This window comes from Perca fluviatilis, chromosome 8 (assembly GCF_010015445.1).
Source record: "Perca fluviatilis chromosome 8, GENO_Pfluv_1.0, whole genome shotgun sequence".
Classification (NCBI taxonomy): Eukaryota; Metazoa; Chordata; class Actinopteri; order Perciformes; family Percidae; genus Perca; species Perca fluviatilis.
This window is the reverse complement of record NC_053119.1, coordinates 1,792,920-1,812,841: the sequence shown is the minus strand read 5'-3', so window position 1 is coordinate 1,812,841 and position 19,922 is coordinate 1,792,920. Positions and strand designations below refer to the sequence as shown.

The 19,922-nt window shown below is 44.7% G+C and overlaps 3 protein-coding genes across 3 annotated transcripts in view; 2 read left to right on the top strand and 1 right to left on the bottom strand.

Annotated features, from left to right (window-relative positions):
• Nucleotides 1-19,922, top strand: part of nox5 (NADPH oxidase, EF-hand calcium binding domain 5) — a 70,409-nt gene that overhangs the window by 47,117 nt on the left and 3,370 nt on the right. The window lies entirely within an intron of this gene.
• On the bottom strand, nt 1,093-3,081 carry LOC120564318 (nuclear factor 7, ovary-like). Its single transcript, XM_039809168.1, has one exon. The coding sequence runs from the start codon at nt 2,836-2,838 to the stop codon at nt 1,225-1,227; it is 1,614 nt and encodes a 537-aa protein (XP_039665102.1). The 5' UTR covers nt 2,839-3,081; the 3' UTR covers nt 1,093-1,224.
• Nucleotides 18,090-19,922, top strand: part of LOC120564319 (nuclear factor 7, brain-like) — a 3,123-nt gene continuing 1,290 nt past the window's right edge. Inside the window, exon 1 of the mRNA XM_039809169.1 lies at nt 18,090-19,922. This exon is cut by the window's right edge and continues 1,290 nt beyond it. Within this exon, the coding sequence (XP_039665103.1) occupies nt 18,340-19,860 (1,521 nt within the window). The 5' untranslated portion in view covers nt 18,090-18,339 and the 3' untranslated portion in view covers nt 19,861-19,922.

Genomic DNA, 19,922 nt, shown 5'->3' with positions numbered 1-19,922 from the left:
TAGTAATGCTGAATAAGAGAAGAATATCATTTATTTATTCCCATATCATGGATAGCTGCAACCTCTCTATTTCACATATTCGAGAACAGTGGGAAAATGACTTGGGGGCGCAGCTGTCTGATGAGGAATGGGATATGGCTCTTACTAGAGTCCATTCTTCTTCCATATGTTCCAGACATTCTTTAATACAGTTTAAAGTGTTACACAGGTTGCACTTCAAAAGCCAAATTAGCAAGAATATTTCCGAACGTAGACCCACTATGCGATAGATGTAAACAGATGCCAGCTACTTCCTATCATATGTTCTGGTCTTGTCCGAAACTTGTTCCTTTTATGGTCATCCTTTTTTGAAGTCATCTCTAATGCTTATGCTTACAACATCTTGCTGTTTTTGGGTGGTTTTCTGATACAATGGGATTTGCTCCCCCTGTTCATCTACAGAGGGTCATTGCCTTTTCCTCCTTATTAGCTAGATGCTTGATTTTATTTAAATGGAAGGCTGCTACTCCTCCATCACACCACCACTGGATTATGGACGTTATGCAGAATGTTAAGCTGGAAAAAATCTGATGTACCCTCAACGGTTCCATCAACAGATTCTACAAAACCTGGGACCCTCTGATAACTTATGTGAACAATTTACCTGGTCTGGAACTGGAACTCTGAATGTTTGAACCTGCCCTTGGTCGGTACTGTAATAAGGAATGTTAGGTGCACTTGTTTGTCTTTTTTTAAATGTATTTATTTATTTATTTTTTTAATTTTATTGTTTTGTTTTATATATATTTTTTTATCTCCTGTCCGTCTGTTGTGTGCGACAAGTCTGTCAGGTTGATTTTAGGTTTGGTCTGTCTTTGTCTTTCTCTTGGTGGGGTTGTTTTTCTATGATTATTTGTAAGATAGAGAATATGATTGATTCATGTTATAACTGGAAATGTACAAAGTGTTTAAAAAAAAAAGTGTCAAAACAGTTTCAGTATATCATCCTAATCTCAATAACAAGCCATGTCGGAGTCATCAGTATCGTCTTCACATAACATCATAACTATCTTCATTCAATTCAATTCAATTTCAATTTATTTGTAAGCGACAGTGTGCAATTTAAACATAAATGTAATCATCAATCATTTAATGCATTGCACCAGAGTTAGCCTTAGGCTAATTTGCATCTGTAGTCCCACAGAAAGCACAAATACAACAATTTAAAAACCAAACAATGCTCAGTTAGTAATTAAAAAGATCATCATAATCATAATCATCTTCATCTTTATCATCATCATCGTCATCTTCATCTTTATCATCATCATCATCATCATCATCATCATCTTTATCATCATCATCATCATCATCATCATCATCATTATTATCATAATAATCATCATCATGGTCATCATCAAGTTGCCATACAGAGAAAGGTTGTACAGACACAGAAGGCTTTGCTGGTAAAACGTTCAGTTCATCCTCATCATATTTTTCTACAGTCACAAAGACCTTTGTTGGTAAAACCTTCAGTTCATCCTCAGTTCTTATGTATGGAAACATCTTCTCAGTGAAAGTGTGTGTGAAGGTGTGTATGAGTGTGTTCGTATCAGGATCAGAGAACGACAGCTTTCCTCTGTTCCAGTCCAGAGTCACTCTGATCCTCTGGAGCTGCTTCTGCTCTGGGAGATCCTTGCTGGGATCTGATGGGCAGACTGCTGAGTATTTACCTTTACAGAACCGTATTGTCCATAATCCAGACCGGAGGTTTTCCTTTCTCTGGGCACCTTCTGCTGACACTCCCACAGCCCAGTATGCATTGTCTCCAACCTCGAAATCCCAGCTGTGAGTCCCTGAGTTAAAGCCCTCAGAGCCCAGGACAGTGCAGTATCCAATCCTCTCTGGATTATCAGGAAGCTTCTGATCCTCTCCAAGTTTCACACTGGTCAGATCTTCAGACAGGATGAGTCTTGGACCAGCAGTGTTTGGGTCCAGAATCACAGGAGTGTAGGAGACCATGTCCTTCATCTTGTTCCAGATGTTGAAGCTCAGGTTGCCCAGATGTTTGGCCTCGTCTATCAGAGCTCCTGAGAGCAGCTGTGGATCATCCAGCAGGGGGCTCTGCTGGACTCTTACTACTGCAGTCTTGTAGTTGATCAGGAATGAGACGTCTTCAGCTCTCAGCTGCTCCTCTGTGGCTCTGACTGTGTCTGAAAGAGCTGCTATCTCTCTGCTCAGAGCCTTCATCTTCTCCTTCAGCCACTGACTCTTCTGCTCCTCTTCCTCCCTCAGTGCAGCGATCCTGGCCTCCTCTTCCTCTTCTAGAAACTGGTAAAGCTTCTTAAACTGATCCTTAATCTGTGTCTCTGTGCGTCGGGCCTGGACCTTCAGGTGTTCTACAGACTCCTCTTCGACGTGTCCACAAACCTTCAACTTCTCTTTTAAAAGCTCCAGAGTTTCCTGAAGTTCCTTCTTGCATTGTTTTGCAGCTTCATCGATGGGTCTGAATCTGTGGTTGGAGTGTGTTTCTGAATCTCTGCAGATGACACACACTGGCTGCTGATGGTCCAGACAGAAGAGTTTGAGTTTCTCAGAGTGCAGACTGCAGCGAGCCTCTGAAGCTCTCTGATCTCTCTCCAGTAAGAAACTCTCACACAGGTTCTTTAACACCCGATTTAAAGGTGGTTCTGACTTTGAAGATATCGTATTACAAACTGGACACTCACGTTCTTGTTTCTGTCTCCAGTAGCTCTGCAGACAGTCTCTACAGAAGCTGTGGGTACACGACACGATGACAGGATCTTTAAAGATTTCATGGCAGACAGGACAGCGGAGCTCTTTCTCTAATGCGGAAGCCATTTAGTCTCTGAGTGAAGCAGGAAACACAGCAGGCAGACAGCTCAGCCACTCTGTTCCCTGAAAGTTATGCTCACTTTGACTCTTTGTTCTTGTAAAACTTCCTTTCTTTAAGTGGATTCGGCAGCTGGTTGAAGTGTTCCAGTATTCCCAGTGTAACCGAGCGCCTAACTGTAAACACTTAATAAATCAATGAACAGTATGATACACAACACAGCACGTACAGCAGCAGCAGCTTCTCTTTCATTTCTGTCAACTTTCAATATGTGAGCTCAAAGGAGGAAGTCTGCCAACTGTTTCATGCCCTACGGCAACTCAGAGAAGACACACCGTGCCTTGCATACAGAATGATATCTTTATCTGATATATGTCAACCCTTAACTCGAAACATTCGCCTTTAATCATTTACAGAACAAACATGTTCACACAAAAAACACACAGAGTTAACTCTACTAGAGGATCGACTAGATAAGAGTGTAGAACTGTTAATAATCATAATTAGGGTTGGGTACCGAAACCTGGTTCCACTATGGAACCGGTTCCTACGCAAACGGTAGTATTCGGACCGGATTAGAACGCAAATTTCGGTTCCTCATTTTGATTCCGACTGAAATATTTTCCCGCTGTCGCTCCGGACAGCGGCAGACTCTTTTTTTCTTTCTCCCTTTTCTGCCGAGTGGCGCACGTGCCCGCTCACGGTGTGAAGCACGTGTCCGCGCTATTCTTTGACATGCACTCTACTATCACTGCTGATAGACGGCTTTTTATACATGCTCCGAAACGGAGTCTACCGTTAGCTAGCTACCGTAAATGTAGGCTACTTTTAAAATGCCATATTTTCACTCTGGGCTCACAACGGACGTGAAAGCATATTAACGATTCACTGACTGCACGGGATCGCTAATCGATAGTAAACATATTACACTTGCTCTGCTAGTCTATCGTTCAGGACAAGAGCCTGTAGCTAGGTGATGGGGGAGGCGAGACAGCCTCCCCAAATTGTCTGCCCTTCCAAACTCCTACCTGGGTGTGTACAGGCCTCTTGGGCATCGTTTGAGAGAGTTTTCTCCTGTGCAGTAGGCCTACATGCCATAAGTCAGGAGAGGTGTCCTATCTTGCCAGAGAAGGCAAATATGGTCATTTTTCTGCAAAAGAACTGCTAAAGTTTGAAGCTGGTTGGCATACCAACTCAACATTTATTTTCTTGTTAATTGTTAATAGTGTAACTGTTATTTGTTAAATTATTGTAGTTGTGTGTTAGGTGACTTAGGTTTACTTATTATATATTTAAGTACTTTAAAACGTTGATATATTGTTAAATTTAAATTTTCAATTTAAAAAATAAACTCCATAAAAAATGTTTTTCAAGAATCGGTTAGGAATCGGAATTGTTTTAAAAGAACCAGTTCGGCATCGGAATCGTAAAAATCCAAACGGTACCCAACCCTAATCATAATGTATCAGCAACATTTAAATCACATTACACACATTCAAAAATCTGAATCAAAACATTTTGAAGCAGTGCAAATTCAAATCTTACAGTACATGTAAAGTGCCCTACACTCCAGACTAAAACCCAGGCTGGGAATTATCTAAAAGTTAACATTTACACTCAGGAGTGGGAAATATATTCTGAGAGGAGACAAGTGTGTAAAAACAAAAAATCAGGTTTCTCATGTGACTCAGTAACTGAATACATGTCAACACACGTCCAGCAGATCTACTCCGTGCTAAAGTGCATACCACAACAAAACAATAAGATTACCATAATATGTCTTGCAAGGTCAGGGTAGGTCCGTGTACTTTTTCGTTCATTCGATTTTCATTTCATAAACAGACTTAAAAAACCAAAAACGAATGGTTATTTGATTTTCGTTTTAAAATACAACATTTGAAATTGAAATACAAGGCATTTTTTTCCTTTTCATGGTCAAAAGGGGATGGGAGGAATTAAAAATATGCTGTGATTTTCAGTTTCTATTTCATATAACAAAAATAAAATCACTCGGAAATAGAAATGAAAAAAGGTTTGTTTTTTCATATTCAGAGACCGGATGTTGTCATTTCCAAGGCAACAGCGCCAGCCTAGCCTACCAGTGTTGCTTTCAGCCCAGGCTAAAATTACTTTGGAAACCTATACTCTTGATAATGCTTGGGGGGGATTTCATTTCATAATGTCACATGTATTTATTCCCCTCTCTCCCTGCCTCCCTCTGACTCTCTGTCTCTACCCGCCGCAGACAACTTGACCCGAAGAGAGTCGAACCAGCGGAGGAAACAGAATTTCAGTTCACGGCTGTAACGTTACCGTTACGCCACCGTTACCAAGCCCAGCAAACTTTCTGTTGCTACCGTTAAGCTTGCTGATCATGGGGATCAGACATCCGGTGCTGGGTCTAATATTCTAATATTAGCTGCTGCTGCAGCTAGCTAGCAGCTAGCCACCAGCCCTGTGACCTCGGTCCCCACGGTTCGCTCCCCGGTGCTGACTGACTCTGGTCCGTCTGCAGAGCTGCGTTACCCGCTCTAGCTGAGCTGGCAATCTGCCGCGCTCGTGATTTATTCATATTTTATTTTATTTGCAGATAGTGATATGCTATGATGCACTGATGCCAGGCAGGCTTGCTAGTTGCTTTTAGTCGGAGTCTGTACAAAACTTCATTTGAATATAATGTGCATATAAATAGACGGAATAAATAAAAGTCCCCTGAAATAAATATAAGTAAAACATATAGGCTATGGAACTAAAGACTAATGCCTATGTTCATATATTGCCTCATTTATTTATTTTATGATCTATTTCATAGCCATATTTATGTAAAGGGGGGCAAAAAACGGATGATCAGTCGCTCAGGAAGTTTACAGTTTCCCTCAACTGCAGCCGGGGCATTCTCAAATGCTTAACGTGAAAAAAAGCTTAACGTGGTTTAATGTACCTAAACAATGATCAATGATTACCAAATTTATCTCTCATATTGCTCCTCATGACCACTGAAAACTGTCAAAAAATCTAACCCAAAGTCCAATTATTATGGACGTTATCTGACTGATAACGGAATGATATCTGATTGATCATTAGGTACATTAAACCACGTTAAGCTTTTTCACGTTAAGCGTTTGAGAATGTCCCGGCTGCAGTTGAGGGAAACTGTATTCTATATAACTTCCTGAGCAACCGATTATCCGTTTTTTGCCCCCCTTAACATAAATATACATAAATGTGGCTATGAAATAGATCATGAAACATAAATGAGGCAAAACATATGAACATAGGCATAGTCATTAGTTCAATAGCCTAAATATATATGTTTTACTTATATTTATTTCAGGGGACTTTTATTTATTCCGTCTATTTATATGCACATTATATTCAAAGGAAGTTTTGTACAGACTTCCGACTAAAGCAACTGCCAGCCTGCCTGGCATAGATGCATCATAGCATATACTATCTGCAAAAAAAAAACAAAGGCAAAAAATGAGCAACGACGAACCAGCTCAGCTAGAGCGGGTAAGCGCGCTCTGCGAGACGGACCAAAGTCAGTCAACTACCGAGGAGCGAACCGCGGGGACCGGGTCACAGGGCTGGTATTGCTGCTAGCTGCAGCAGCTAATATTAGAATATTGGACCCGCACGCACCAGATCCCCATGATCTGATCCCGAACCGCCCGGTGACTCTGCCAGATCAGCAGTTTAACGGCAGCAACAGAAAGTTTGCTGGGACTGTTAACGGTGACGCGTAACGCTTGAGCCGTAACCGCCAACGAATTCTCAGCTGGTTCGACTCTCTTGGGCGGAGTTGTCTGGCGGGGTAGAGACAGAGAGAGGAAGAGGGGGTAATAAATTCATGTGACATTATGAAATAAAACTCCCCCCAAGCATTAGAGTACAGGTTTCCAAAGTAATTTTGGCCTGGGCTGAAAGCAACACTTGTAGGCTAGGCTCTGCTGGCGCTGTTGCCTTGGAAATGACAACATCCGGTCTCTGAATATAAAAAAACAAACCTTTTTTCATTTCTATTTCCGAGTGATTTAATTTTTGTTATATGAAATAGAAAATGAAAATCATAGCATATTTTAAATTTCTCCCATCCCCTTTTGACCATGAAAAGGAAAAAATGCCTTGTATTTCAATTTCAATTGTTGTATTTTAAAACGAAAATCAAATAACCATCGTTTTTTGTTTTTTAATACCTGTTTATGAAATGAAAATCGAATGAACGAAAAAGTACACGGACCGTAGGTCCCTAAAGTATAATCAGTTTTTCGTTTCAAACCAAAAACGAAAAAACGAAACTATGAGCTCCGTTTTCCCATTTTTCCAAAATAAACAATTAACTGGAAAAATGCTCGTTTTTTTTTGTTATTCATGTTTCCATTTTAAACCAACAGCGAGAATACAGGCTAATTTTTATGTGCATAATAACTGAAAATCATACATGTTAAAGTGGGCAGTGGTGGCCTGAAGGTTAGAGACGCGAGCTTGTGACCGGGAGGCCGTCGGTTCAATCCCCAGACCGACAGGATAAAATTGTGAAAGTGAAAGAACAGCGCTTGTCCCTCCCTCATTACCACCACTGAGGTGCCCTTGAGCAAGGCCCTCAACCCAAACCGCTGCTCAGTGGCCAGCAGATCAGACTGTGGTGGTACTGGGCGGCTTCCAGGTATGAATGTGGAACTGTGTGAATGTGATCAGGGCATTCCTGCAAAAGAGAGGCTGCCTCTCAGTGAACCTTCCCTGAATAAATAAAGGTTAAATAAAACAAATAAAGATCCGATGCGGTCTGGACAGGAAGTAACATTAACGTGTCAAAATAAAAGTATGAGAATTGTAATAACTGCCAGAAGAAAGAGATACTTTAGCTTTTGCCTGTAGCTTGTCAGATTAAGCTTAAATTAATTATTTAGGGGTTATATCAAGTATTTAATTAACATTCATTAATAGCCATGAAGGGAGTAAGAATGGATATTGTTTTAAAATAGAAATAGTATTATAATAATTTTAAAATTACATTATACATAAGGGCTTTTTTTAATTGCTCTGCAGAATATTGTATGTGACATGGTTGACCACATTAGCTGCCATTGAACATGTCAATGTGATGAAGAACATTTTTTTTAAATTAACAATTGAAAGTGTACTGGAGATTCTCTCATTCTGGTCTGGTCTCCTCAGGCCCTGCAGACTGGACCAGAGTTCATGGTGAGCATGGTAGACCTCACTGCTGGGCCTGTGCCTGGATCACCCAGCAGTTAGATGTTCACTGCTCATATTAAGCCCTTGAATCAGTAGTTGACCAATATTGGATGCTATAATACATGATAGGTATTGTGTCAATGGTAAGCATTGTGGCCTAACAACAAGAAGGTACCTGGTTGGAACCCTGGTGGCCCGGTGTCACGGACGACCAGGAGACAGACTGCAGTAGAGAAGCTGAGCTTTATTAACAATGATCCAACAACGAGCAGGAAGCAACAGGCAGGAAATCTGGTAGCTGGGTAGGCAGGTTCCAGAGCAGCAGCAGACAACAGGATCCGAAGTACAGGGTAGGCAAATTTGGAATGACTAGGCTTAACGTGCGTGGTCAAAGCATCATGTGGAAACGAGACTTGACAAGGAGTGTGTGTGGTTGTGCTGCTTATTGGGTGGGTGGGGCTGATTAGTTGCAGGTGGTGGACTGAGGATGAGGCTTGATGAGGTGCAGGTGTGTGTAATTGGGACTGAGGGGACTGGGAGAGTCTGATCTGCGTGAGTAACAAGGAGTATGAATCGTTGGGAGGAGGTGTGTGCTGGAGAATGAGAGAGAGTGAGTGCTGGTGACAGTGAATGGGGAAACAAACAGTCAATGAACACTGACTAACAGTCCAAGACACCCTGACATTACCCCACCCACAACGCGACGCGCGTCAAAGGCAAAACCGGAGGGCGGGCAGCCCGGAGACCGGGACAGGAGGGGGACAGGGCGAAGGCGGACGGACTCCAGGCCCTCCCCCAAGACTTGGGCGGAGCTGGCTGGAAGCGTGACCACAGCGGAGCCGGCTGGGGGCGTGGCCACGGCGGAGCTGGCTGGCCCACTGGCGGCCGTGGCGGGGCAGACCCCTCTGGAGGCCGTGGCGGGGCAGACTTCTCTGGAGACCATGGCGGGGCTGATCCCTCTGGAGGCCATGGCGGAGCAGAACCCTCTGGAGGCCATGGCGAGGCTGATCCCTCCGGAGGCCATGGCGAGGCTGATCCCTCCGGAGGCCATGGCGAGGCTGATCCCTCCGGAGGCCATGGCGGGGCAGATCCCTCCGGAGGCCATGGCGGGGCTGATCCCTCTGGAGGCCATGGCGGGGCTGATCCCTCTGGAGGCCATGGCGGGGCTGATCCCTCTGGAGGCCATGGCGGGGCTGATCCCTCTGGAGGCCATGGCGGTCCTGGGAACCGGTGTCGGCGGGACCTCCACAGTCCCCTTAGAGGGCGTATGGCCCCCTCCCAAAAATTTCCTGGGGAGGCTCCCCGGGATGATGTCCAGGACAGGCAATGAGGGCTTAGAACTGGGCTGTACCGGTGATGAGGGCTTTGAACGGGCTGTACCGCCGGGCGTCGAGGCCGGCCGGGCTGTACGCGGCGAAGGCGTCCGAGCCGGGGCCTGGGCGCGACGGGGAAGGTAAGGCGGGCTGAACCGCGACGGCAGTGAGAACCGGCTGAACGCGCGCGCGGCGTCAGAGGCCTGGGCTGAACCGCGAAGAGGGGCGTAAGCCGGGCTGTCAGCCGGCGAGGCGTCCGAGCCGGGCTGTACCGGCGACGAGGGCGTCGAGCCGGGCTGTACTGGCGACGAGGGCTTAGGAAGGGTGCTAGCTAGGTGGGGTTCAGGAAGGATGCTAGCTAGCCTGGGCTCAGGGGAAATGCCAGCTAGGCTAGACTCTGGGGAGCCGCTACAAGGCCGGGATCCTAGGAACTCTGGGGAGCCGCTACACGGCCGGGACTCTAGGAACTCTGGGGGGCGCCGCTATACGGCCCGGGACTCTAGGAACCCTGGGGAGCCGCTACATGGCCGGGACTCTAGGAACTCTAGGAGACCAGAGGACTCTGGGGACTACTAGAGAGCTTCGGGGACACTAGGAAGCTCTGGGACACTAGAGGACTCTGGGACACTAGAGGACCCTGGGACACTAGAGAGCTCGGGGAACCTAGGGACACTAGGGGACGCGGGGACACTAGGGCACTCGGCGGGGAACCTAGGGACACTAGAGGACTCGGGGAACCTAGGGACACTAGAGGACTTCGGGGACACTAGAGGACTCCGGGGAACCTAGGGACACTAGAGGACTCGGGGACACTAGAGGACTCGGGGAACCTAGGGACACTAAGAGGACTTCGGGGACACTAGAGGACTCGGGGACACTAGAGGACTCCGGGGAACCTAGGGACACTAGAAGGACTCGGGGAACCTAAGGAAACACAGGACTTCCCGGGGAACCTAAGGACACTAGAGGGCTTCGGGGACACTAGAGAGCTTGGGGAACCTAGGGACACTAGAGGACTCCGGGGACACTAGAGGACTCGGGGAACCTAGGGACACTAGAGGACTTCGGGGACACTGCCAAAGGAACTCGGGGAACCTAGGGACACTAGAGGACTTCGGGAAACACTAAAGAGCTCCGGGGAACCTAGGGACACGCTAGAGGACTCCGGGGAACCCGGGGGACACTAGAGGACTCGGGGAACCGGGGGACACTTAGAGGACTCGGGGAACGGGGGGACACTAGAGGACTTCGGGGACACTAGAGGACTTCGGGGAACACTAGAGGACTTCGGGACACTAGAGGACTTCGGGGACACTAGAGGACTTCGGGGACACTAGAGGACTCGGGGACACTAAGAGGACTCGGAGACACTAGAGGACTTCGGAGACAATAGAGGACTCGGAGACAAGAGGACTCGGAGACAATAGAGGACTCCGGAGACACTAGGGACAATAGAGGACTTCGGGGACACTAGGGACAATAGAGGACTTCGGGGACACTAGGGACAATAGAGGACTCGGGGACACTAGGGACTCGGGGACACTAGGGACAATAGAGGACTCGGGGACACTAGGGACAATAGAGGACTCGGGGACACTAGGGACAAGGGAACCGCTACCTAGCCTAGAGTCAGGGGGAATCCAAACCAACCGGGACTCAGGAAAGCCACTAGCTAGCTGGGACTCAGGGAAGCCACCAGCCAGCTGGGACTCAGGGAAGCCACCAGCCAGCTGAGACTCAGGAAAGCCACCAGCTAGCTGGGACACAGGGAAGCTACTAGCTAGCTGGGACTCTGGAGAGAGGCCGCTAGCAGGCCGCGTATCTGTGGAGGCATGGAAAGAGCTGTACATCGGCTCAGAGGCAGGAGGACTGCACGTCAGCTCAGGGTCAGGAGAGCTGTACGCGCTTCCGGGGTCAGGAGAACCGCACGCCAGCTTCGGGGTCAGGAGAGCTGCACGCGCCAGCTTCGGGGTCAGACACCGGTTCGGGAACAGAAGGGTTGCTAGTCTCTGCAGGGCAGTTGCTGTGAGCAGTCTCGGCTGGGCAGTAGTCGGTGAGCCGTCTCGTCTGGCCAGTCGCGGTGAGCAGTCTCTGGCCTTTTCGACTGGGCAGACGCTGCTGGCTTCTGTCCGACTGGGCAGTCAAATGGCTCCCCTGCTGAAGTGGGCCTGTGGTGAGGACTTTGGCACCGATCGGCTGGCTCTGGATCGGCAAGCGCTACCGTAAGGGAGGAACCACAAACCCAAAGGGCTCGGTCCAGAAACTCACTAAACGGCAGGTTGAGGTCCTCGAGCAGCAGCATCCGAGTAAGTGGGTCATCTAACCCGCTCCAGAACTGATACTTTAAGAAGTCCTCCTCCCAGCCCGCACTGTGATAATAACAGAGGTAAACTGCAACAAAATCTTCCAGAGTGTCTCCGTTTTGATTGAACAGATGATCTTCCTGCTGCGTCCTCATCCATGTTCATTTAGTTGTGGTCAAGTCTTCTGTCACGGACGACCAGGAGACAGACTGCAGTAGAGAAGCTGAGCTTTATTAACAATGATCCAACAACGAGCAGGAAGCAACAGGCAGGAAATCTGGTAGCTGGGTAGGCAGGTTCCAGAGCAGCAGCAGACAACAGGATCCGAAGTACAGGGTAGGCAAATTTGGAATGACTAGGCTTAACATGCGTGGTCAAAGCGTCATGTGGAAACGAGACTTGACAAGGAGTGTGTGTGGTTGTGCTGCTTATGTAGGTGGTGGCTGATTAGTTGCAGGTGGTGGACTGAGGATGAGGCTTGATGAGGTGCAGGTGTGTGTAATTAGGACTGAGGGGACTGGGAGAGTCTGATCTGCGTGAGTAACGAGGAGTATGAATCAGTGGGAGGAGTGTGTGCTGGAGAATGAGAGAGAGTGAGTGCTGGTGACAGTGAATGGGGAAACAAACAGTCATGAACACTGACTAACAGTCCAAGACACCCTGACACCCGGGGCCTTTCTGCATGGAGTTTGCATGTTCTTCCTGTGTCTGCATGGGGTTTTCTCCAGATGTTCCCCTCCCTTTCACTTAATTGTAAGTCGCTTTGGATAAAAGCGCCAGCTAAATGACATGTTATTTAATGTAATGGAATGAACAAGTGAACTAAAGCACATAAGGCTTAGAACATAACACCATAAAAACATAAAACTCAAAGAACTAAATAACAAAAAATATGTGCTGCTGTGTGCATGTGTGTGTTGTAAATAAAATAATTGGTACCTGTCCTGACTTTGCAATGTATTATTTTTTCTGATCAAGATAACTGACATCTCCTATAAGCAATATAAATATTTACTGCCATTGTATTGTTGGCGCAGCAGCAGATGGCACAGAATCATGCAAACGTTGAATGTAACAACTGAGTACATGTTAGTCTCTCTCTCAGTTTAAGTTACAGAACATACACTTTCACAAAGTCTGGTGCATGTTTATCATATATTGTATGGTGCTGTGGACTCAAGTGGCAAATCTGAATCAGCAAAGTGGCCTACTGTTATGTTCTAGCAGTAAACCACAAGCGTGGTCCAGTCTGCAGGGCCTGAGGATACCAGGATGAGAGAAGCAACATGGCAGCTTCCTCACTAATATGATGAGAGTTTTGCAATATGGTCCAATTTTAGCTGCAGGAGTTCTTCATCACACTCAAATTAATGGCAGTTAAGTTGGTCAACCATGTCACAGGAATATTCTGCAGAGTTGCAATAAAAAAGAAGCCCTTTCATTTAAGTGGTCAAGTGGTTTAGCCCTTGTGTTGACTTCCTGTCGACCATGCACTTGTCCTCCCCGGGTCATTTCTCGAATTTCCCCATGGGGATGAATAAAGTATCTATCTATCTATCTATCTATCTCTCTATCTATCTATCTATCTATCTATCTATCTATCTATCTATCTATCTATCTATGTATCTATGTATGTATGTATGTATGTATGTATGTATGTATGTATGTATGTATGTATGTCATTATAAATGTTACTGGCATAACAAAATCGACCAGTTCATAAAGCATGAAGTAATTTATCACTCAATTCTGTGTTACCCCTTTTATCCAACTTCATTCCAATTCATTAGTTTTACACTTCTGTTTTGCATCCATGGTCAACAGACCTCATTTACATGAAATCTACCTAATTTCTGAGTAAAATGAGGATATATGATTAGTTGTTTTGGATTATAACAGACTGGTATATGGCAATTATTAACCAGGATATCCCCAGATCAAAATTAACTGGTGCAATTTAATTCACAAACAATAGAGAGCAAACAAAAAGGACAAAACTATTTAATGAAGAAATGTATTGTCTCAGTTTAGGAAAAGACACATCTAAGGAGTTATAAGAACAAGTTTCCAAAGCTGTGGCTTTGAAGATGTGTAAACCGCTCACGTGTGTGTGTGTGTGTGTGTGTGTGTGTGTGTGTGTGTGTGTGTGTGTGTGTGTGTGTGTGTGTGTGCGTGCGTGCGTGCGTGCGTGCGTGCGTGCGTGCGTGCTTGCGTGCGTGCATGCTTCCGTGCGTATTCATCTGCTGTAAAGCATAATGATACATTCCCCGATTGCAACATGGTGTGTGTGTGTGTAGAGAGTGTGTGACGCTCAATTTCCGGTCCAGAGCGCATTGGTTTTAGTCACCTTTGATCTTTAACACGTAAGAGCAAAATAACATTATAAACGAGACCTGTGTTCCATCGGATTTTCAATTATTATGCACATTATAATAATAAGCCTGTATTCTCGCTGATGGTTTAAGACTGAAACATGAATAACAATAAAACAACAGTTGTTTTTTATGAACATTGTAAAAACGGCAAAACGGAGCTCATTGTTTCGTTTTTCCGTTATTGGTTTAAATTGAAAAACGGATTATCCTTTAGTACCCTAAAAGATCATTTTATTGTCTTTTCAAAAAACACTTCAGGAAGTGCAGTGTAGAACGCGGTCCGTGTACTTTTTCGTTCATTCGATTTTCATTTCATAAACAGGTATTAAAAAACAAAAAAACGAATGGTTATTTGATTTTCGTTTTAAAACACGACATTTGAAATTGAAATACAATGCGTTTTTTCTTTTTCATTGTCGAAATGGGATGGGAGAAATTTAAAATATGCTGTGATTTTCATTTTATATTTTATATAACAAAATTAAAATCACTCGAAAACAGAAACGAAAAAAGGTTTGTTTTTTCATATTCAGAGACCGGATGTTGTCATTTCCAAGGCAACAGCGCCAGCCTAGCCTACCAGTGTTCAGCCCAGGCCAAAATTACTTTGGAAACCTAGCTAGCTATACTCTTGATAATCCTTGGGGGGAGTTTTATTTCATAATGTCACATGTATTTATTCCCCTCTCTCCCTGCCTCCCTGTCTTTACCCGCCGCAGACAACTTCGCCCGAAGAGAGTCGAACCAGCGGAGCAAATAGACTTTCGGTTCACGGCTGTAACGTTACTGCGACTTCACCGCGTTAACAATCCCAGCAAACTTTTCTGTTGCCTGCCGTTCCTGATCTGGCAGAGAGTCACCGGGGTTCGGGATCAGATCACGGGGATCAGACCTCCGGTGCTGGGTCTAATATTCTAATATTAGCTGCTGCTGCAGCTAGCTAGCAGCTAGCCACCAGCCCTGTGACCTCGGTCCCCGCGGTTCGCCTCCCGGACTGACTCTGCAGAGCTGGCGTTACCTGCTCTATGATCAATGAGCAATGATCAAGGATTACCAAATGTCTCTCTCATATTGCTCCTCATAACCACTGAAAAACTAAAAAATCTAACCCAAAGTACAATTATTATGGACGTTCGCTGACATTAAGGGTTTCTGCTTCATTAAGGGAAATTGTAAGGAAAAAAGCTTAACGTGGTTAACCATTAAGCTTTTTCACGTTAGCGATTTTTGATCACTGTTTATAAACAGTGATCAAAAAATCTAACCCAAAGTCGTTATGGACGTTATCTGACTGATAACTGACTGATATTTGATTGATCATTGTTTAGGTACATTAAAGTTAAGCTTTTTCACGTTAAGCGTTTTAGAATGTCCGGGCTGCAGCTGAGGGAATCTGTAGCCTATAACTTCCGTGTTTTGCCCCCTTTACATAAATATACATATGGCTATGAAATAGATCATGAAATACAGGCTTTAGTCATAATACTTCAATAGCCTAAATACATGTATGTTTTACTATGTATTTCGAGGGACTTTTATTTATTCCATCTATTTATATGCACGTTATATTTAAAGGAAGTTTGGTTATCTCACAGACTCAGACTAAAAGCAGCAGCAAGCCTGCCTGGCATCAGTGCATCATAGCATATCACTATCTGCAAATAAAATAAAATATGAATAAATCACGAGCGCGGCAGATTCCCAGCTCAGCTAGAGCGGGTAACGCAGCTCTGCAGACGGACCAGAGTCAGTCAGCACTGGGGGGCGAACCGTGGGGACCGAGGTCACAGGGCTGGTGGCTAGCTGCTAGCTAGCTGCAGCAGCAGCTAATATTATAATAGACCCAGCACCGGAGGTCTGATCCCCATGATCTGATCCCGAACCACCGGTGACTCTCTGCCAGATCAGCAACAGAACGTTTGGGATTGTTAACGGTGGCGTAACGGTAACGTTACAGCCGTGAACTGAAAGTCTGTTTCCTCAGCTGGCTCGACTCTCTTGGGGCGAAGTTGTCTGCGGCGGGTAGAGACAGGGAGTCAGAGGGAGGCAGGGAGAGAGGGGAATAAATACATGTGGCATTATGAAATAAAATCCCCCCCCAAGCATTATCAAGAGCACAGGTTTCCAAAGTAATTTTAGCCTGGGCTGAAAGCAACACTGGTAGGCTATGCTGGCGCTGTTGCCTTGGAAATGACAACATCCGGTCTCTGAATATGAAAAAACAAACCTTTTTTCATTCCTATTTCCGAGTGATTTTATTTTTGTTATATGAAATAGAAAATGAAAATCACAGCATATTTTTAATTTCTCCCATCCCCTTTTGACCATGAAAAGGAAAAAAATGCCTTGTATTTCGAGTTGTATTTTAAAACGAAAATCAAATAACCATTCGTTTTTTGTTTTTTAAATCTGATTATGAAATGAAAATCGAATGAACGAAAAAGTACACGGACCGAACGCAATTACGTTGCATAGGACCACCATAAAAAAACAGACATAAAAAAAACCATCAGCAGCTAGAAGAATCCAATTATACATAAATAAATATGGTCTAGCAAAAATATGATATATAAATAAGATGGCTAGCATTTAAAAAAATATGAGAAATGTAGAAATACACGTGTGTATACACATATCCCAGACATACCCATACATATACATATATCATATGCACACATACTGTATGTTCCACATTGTCTCAGTTTACAGTGTGGTGCTGTGCAACAGTCTGATTGCAGTCAGAATAAAACTGTCGTGGAACCACACAGACCTACTATTTGGCTGTGATCCCGCCTGCCTGAGGGCAGGAGAGAGAACAAACTGTGGCAGGGGTGTGTAGAGTCCTTGATGATTTTTTTTGCCCCTGAAAGGCTGCGTTGTTTGGCCAAATTCTCAATAGGTGGCAGTGTTGCTGCTCTCATGCCAGAGGGAGATGTTGCTTGTTAGCACACTCTCAATGGTTCCCCTGTAGAAGGTGGTGAGGACTGCTGGGTTGAAATGGGCCTTTTTCAGTCTCCTTAAGAAGTGCAGGCGTTGGTTGGCTTAAAAAGTTACTCTGGGCTCAAGTGCATACCACAACAAAACAATAAGATTACCATAATACATCTTGCAGCACCATAAAAACATAAAAGTTTCAGTATCACAACAAGGCTAGGACGCAGAAAAATCGAAACATGACAAAATCCTAAAGGTGTTAGTTAACTACCAGCCTGGGTAATTGTTGGGCACTCTTTTATATACGGGTTTGTGCGTGACATTTCAAATTGCACTGCTTCAAAATGTTTTCATTCAGGTGTTTGTGCGTAATCCCCTTTGTAATGTGACCTAAATGTTGCTGATACATTATGATTATTAACAGTTGTACACTCTTATCTAGCCAATCCTCTTGCAGAGTTACATTACATGTCATTTAGCTTACGCTTTTCCAAAGCAACTTACAATTGCTATATTTGCCACTCCTCTCTGGAGCAACTATGGGTTAAGTGTCTTGCTCAGGGACACATGGTTGATGTATCGCAGTGGGAATTAACCCTTTTTATTAAAGGATTATGTACTTCCGTTTACTTTGTTGAGAATTGCTCTCTAAACAAGGGTTAATACAGCACCTTAGTTCTTGTTTGTACAGCATTTTGGTCAGCTTAAACTGTGTTTAAATGTGTTCTAGAAATAAACTTTACTTACTTACTTTAAAAGAAACAGGGTTTAGAGAGCAATTCTCAACAAAGTAAAGGGAAGTACATAATCCTTGTGTTGTATTTCGGGTCACTGGGACCCAAAGGACAACACAAGGGTTAAACCCAGATCTCCCACACCAAAGGAATGTGTCATATCCATCTCGCCATCACCACCCACGCAGAGTTAACTCTGTGGGGTTTTTGTGTGAACATGTTTGTTCTGTAAATGGTTGAAAGGGGAATGTTTTGAGTTGTGGGGTGACGTATGTAAGAGACTGTTTTATATTTAAAGATGTGCTTTTGTATGACAGGCACTGTGTGTCTTCTCTGAGTTGCCGTAGGGCAGGAAACAGTTGGCAGACTTCCTCTTTTGGGCTCACATGTTGAAGCTTGACAGAAATTAAAGTGTAGTTGTTGCTGCTGTACGTGCTGTGTTGTGTATCATACTGTTCATTGATTTATTAAGTGTTTACAGTTAGGCGCTCGGTTACACTGGGAATACTGGAACACTTCAACCAGCTGCCGAATCCACTTAAAGAAAGGAAGTTTTACAAGAACAAAGACTCAAAGTGAGCGCAAGTTTGAGGAAACAGGGAGTGACTGAGCTGTCGGCCTGCTGTGTTTTCAGTTTCACTCAGAGACTAAATGGCTTCAAGATTAGAGGAAGATCTCCGCTGTCCTGTCTGCCATGAAGTCTTTAAAGATCCTGTCATCCTGTCATGTACCCACAGCTTCTGTAGAGACTGTCTGCAGGGCTACTGGAGACAGAAACAAGAACGTGAGTGTCCAGTTTGTAGGAAAATATCTTCAAAGTCAAAACCACCTTTAAATCGGGTGTTAAAGAACCTGTGTGAGAGTTTCTTACTGGAGAAAGATCGGAGAGCTTCAGAGGCTCGCTGCAGTCTGCACTCTGAGAAACTCAAACTCTTCTGTCTGGACCATCAGCAGCCAGTGTGTGTCGTCTGCAGAGATTCAGAAACACACTCCAACCACAGATTCAGACCCATCGATGAAGCTGCAAAACAATGCAAGAAGGAACTTCAGGAAACTCTGGAGCCCTTAAAGAAGAAGATAAAGGTTTTTAAACAAGTTAAAGTGAAGTTTGATCAAACAGCAGAACACTTGAAGGTCCAGGCACGATGCACAAAGAAGCAGATTAAGGATGAGTTTAAGAAGCTTCGCCAGTTTCTAGAAGAGGAAGAGGAGGCCAGGATCGCTGCACTGAGGGAGGAAGAGGAGCAGAAGAGTCAGAGGATGAAGAAGAAGATGGAGGCTCTGAGCAGAGAGATAGCAGCTCTTTCAGACACAGTCAGAGATACAGAGGAGCAGCTGAGAGCTGAAGACGTCTCATTCCTGATCAACTACAAGGCTGCAGTAGTAAGAGTCCAGCAGAGCCCCCTGCTGGATGATCCACAGCTGCTCTCAGGAGCTCTGATAGACGAGTCCAAACACCTGGGCAACCTGAGCTTCGACATCTGGAACAAGATTATGGAGACGGTCTCCTACACTCCTGTAATTCTGGACCCAAACACTGCTCATCCATGCCTGACCCTGTCTAAAGATCTGACCAGAGTGAGAGTAGGAGGAGAGTATTCGCAGCTTCCTGATAATCCAGAGAGGTTTGATTCTCATCTCTCTGTCCTGGGCTCTGAGGGCTTTACTTCAGGGACTCACAGCTGGGAGGTCAAGGTTGGAGACAGTAAATACTGGGCTCTTGGTGTGTTAGCAGGGTCTGTCCAGAGGAAGGGAGACATACAGTTAGGATTATGGACATTAATGTTCTATAAAGGTAAATACGTAATGCTGTCACCATCAGATCCAGACATTGATCTACCATTTAGGAAGAAGCCCCGGAGGGTCAGAGTGACTCTGGACTGGAACATAGGAAAGCTGTCGTTCTCTGATCCTGATACGGACACACGCATACACACCTTCACACACACTTTCACTGAGAAGATGTTTCCATACATAAGAACTGAGGATGAACTGAAGGTCTTACCAGCGAAGGTCTTTGTGACTGTAGACATAGATGCAGATAAACATCTCTTTTCCCTCCTTGAGTATTTGGGGAACATGTCATCATGTTGTCCTGATGATGTTGTTGGATGTTATTGTTTGATGATAATATCTACAGTATTTCAACAAATAATACGTCAAAGATATTAAGATTTTAAAACCACAGTCAAGCAGACTTTGACATGTAGGTTTTCCAATTCACACTTTGTTGA

What these genes read in the sequence shown, in the direction of transcription:
- LOC120564318 (XM_039809168.1), bottom strand. Translation starts at nt 2,838, where the DNA reads ATGGCTTCCGCATTAGAGAAAGAGCTCCGCTGTCCTGTCTGCCATGAA.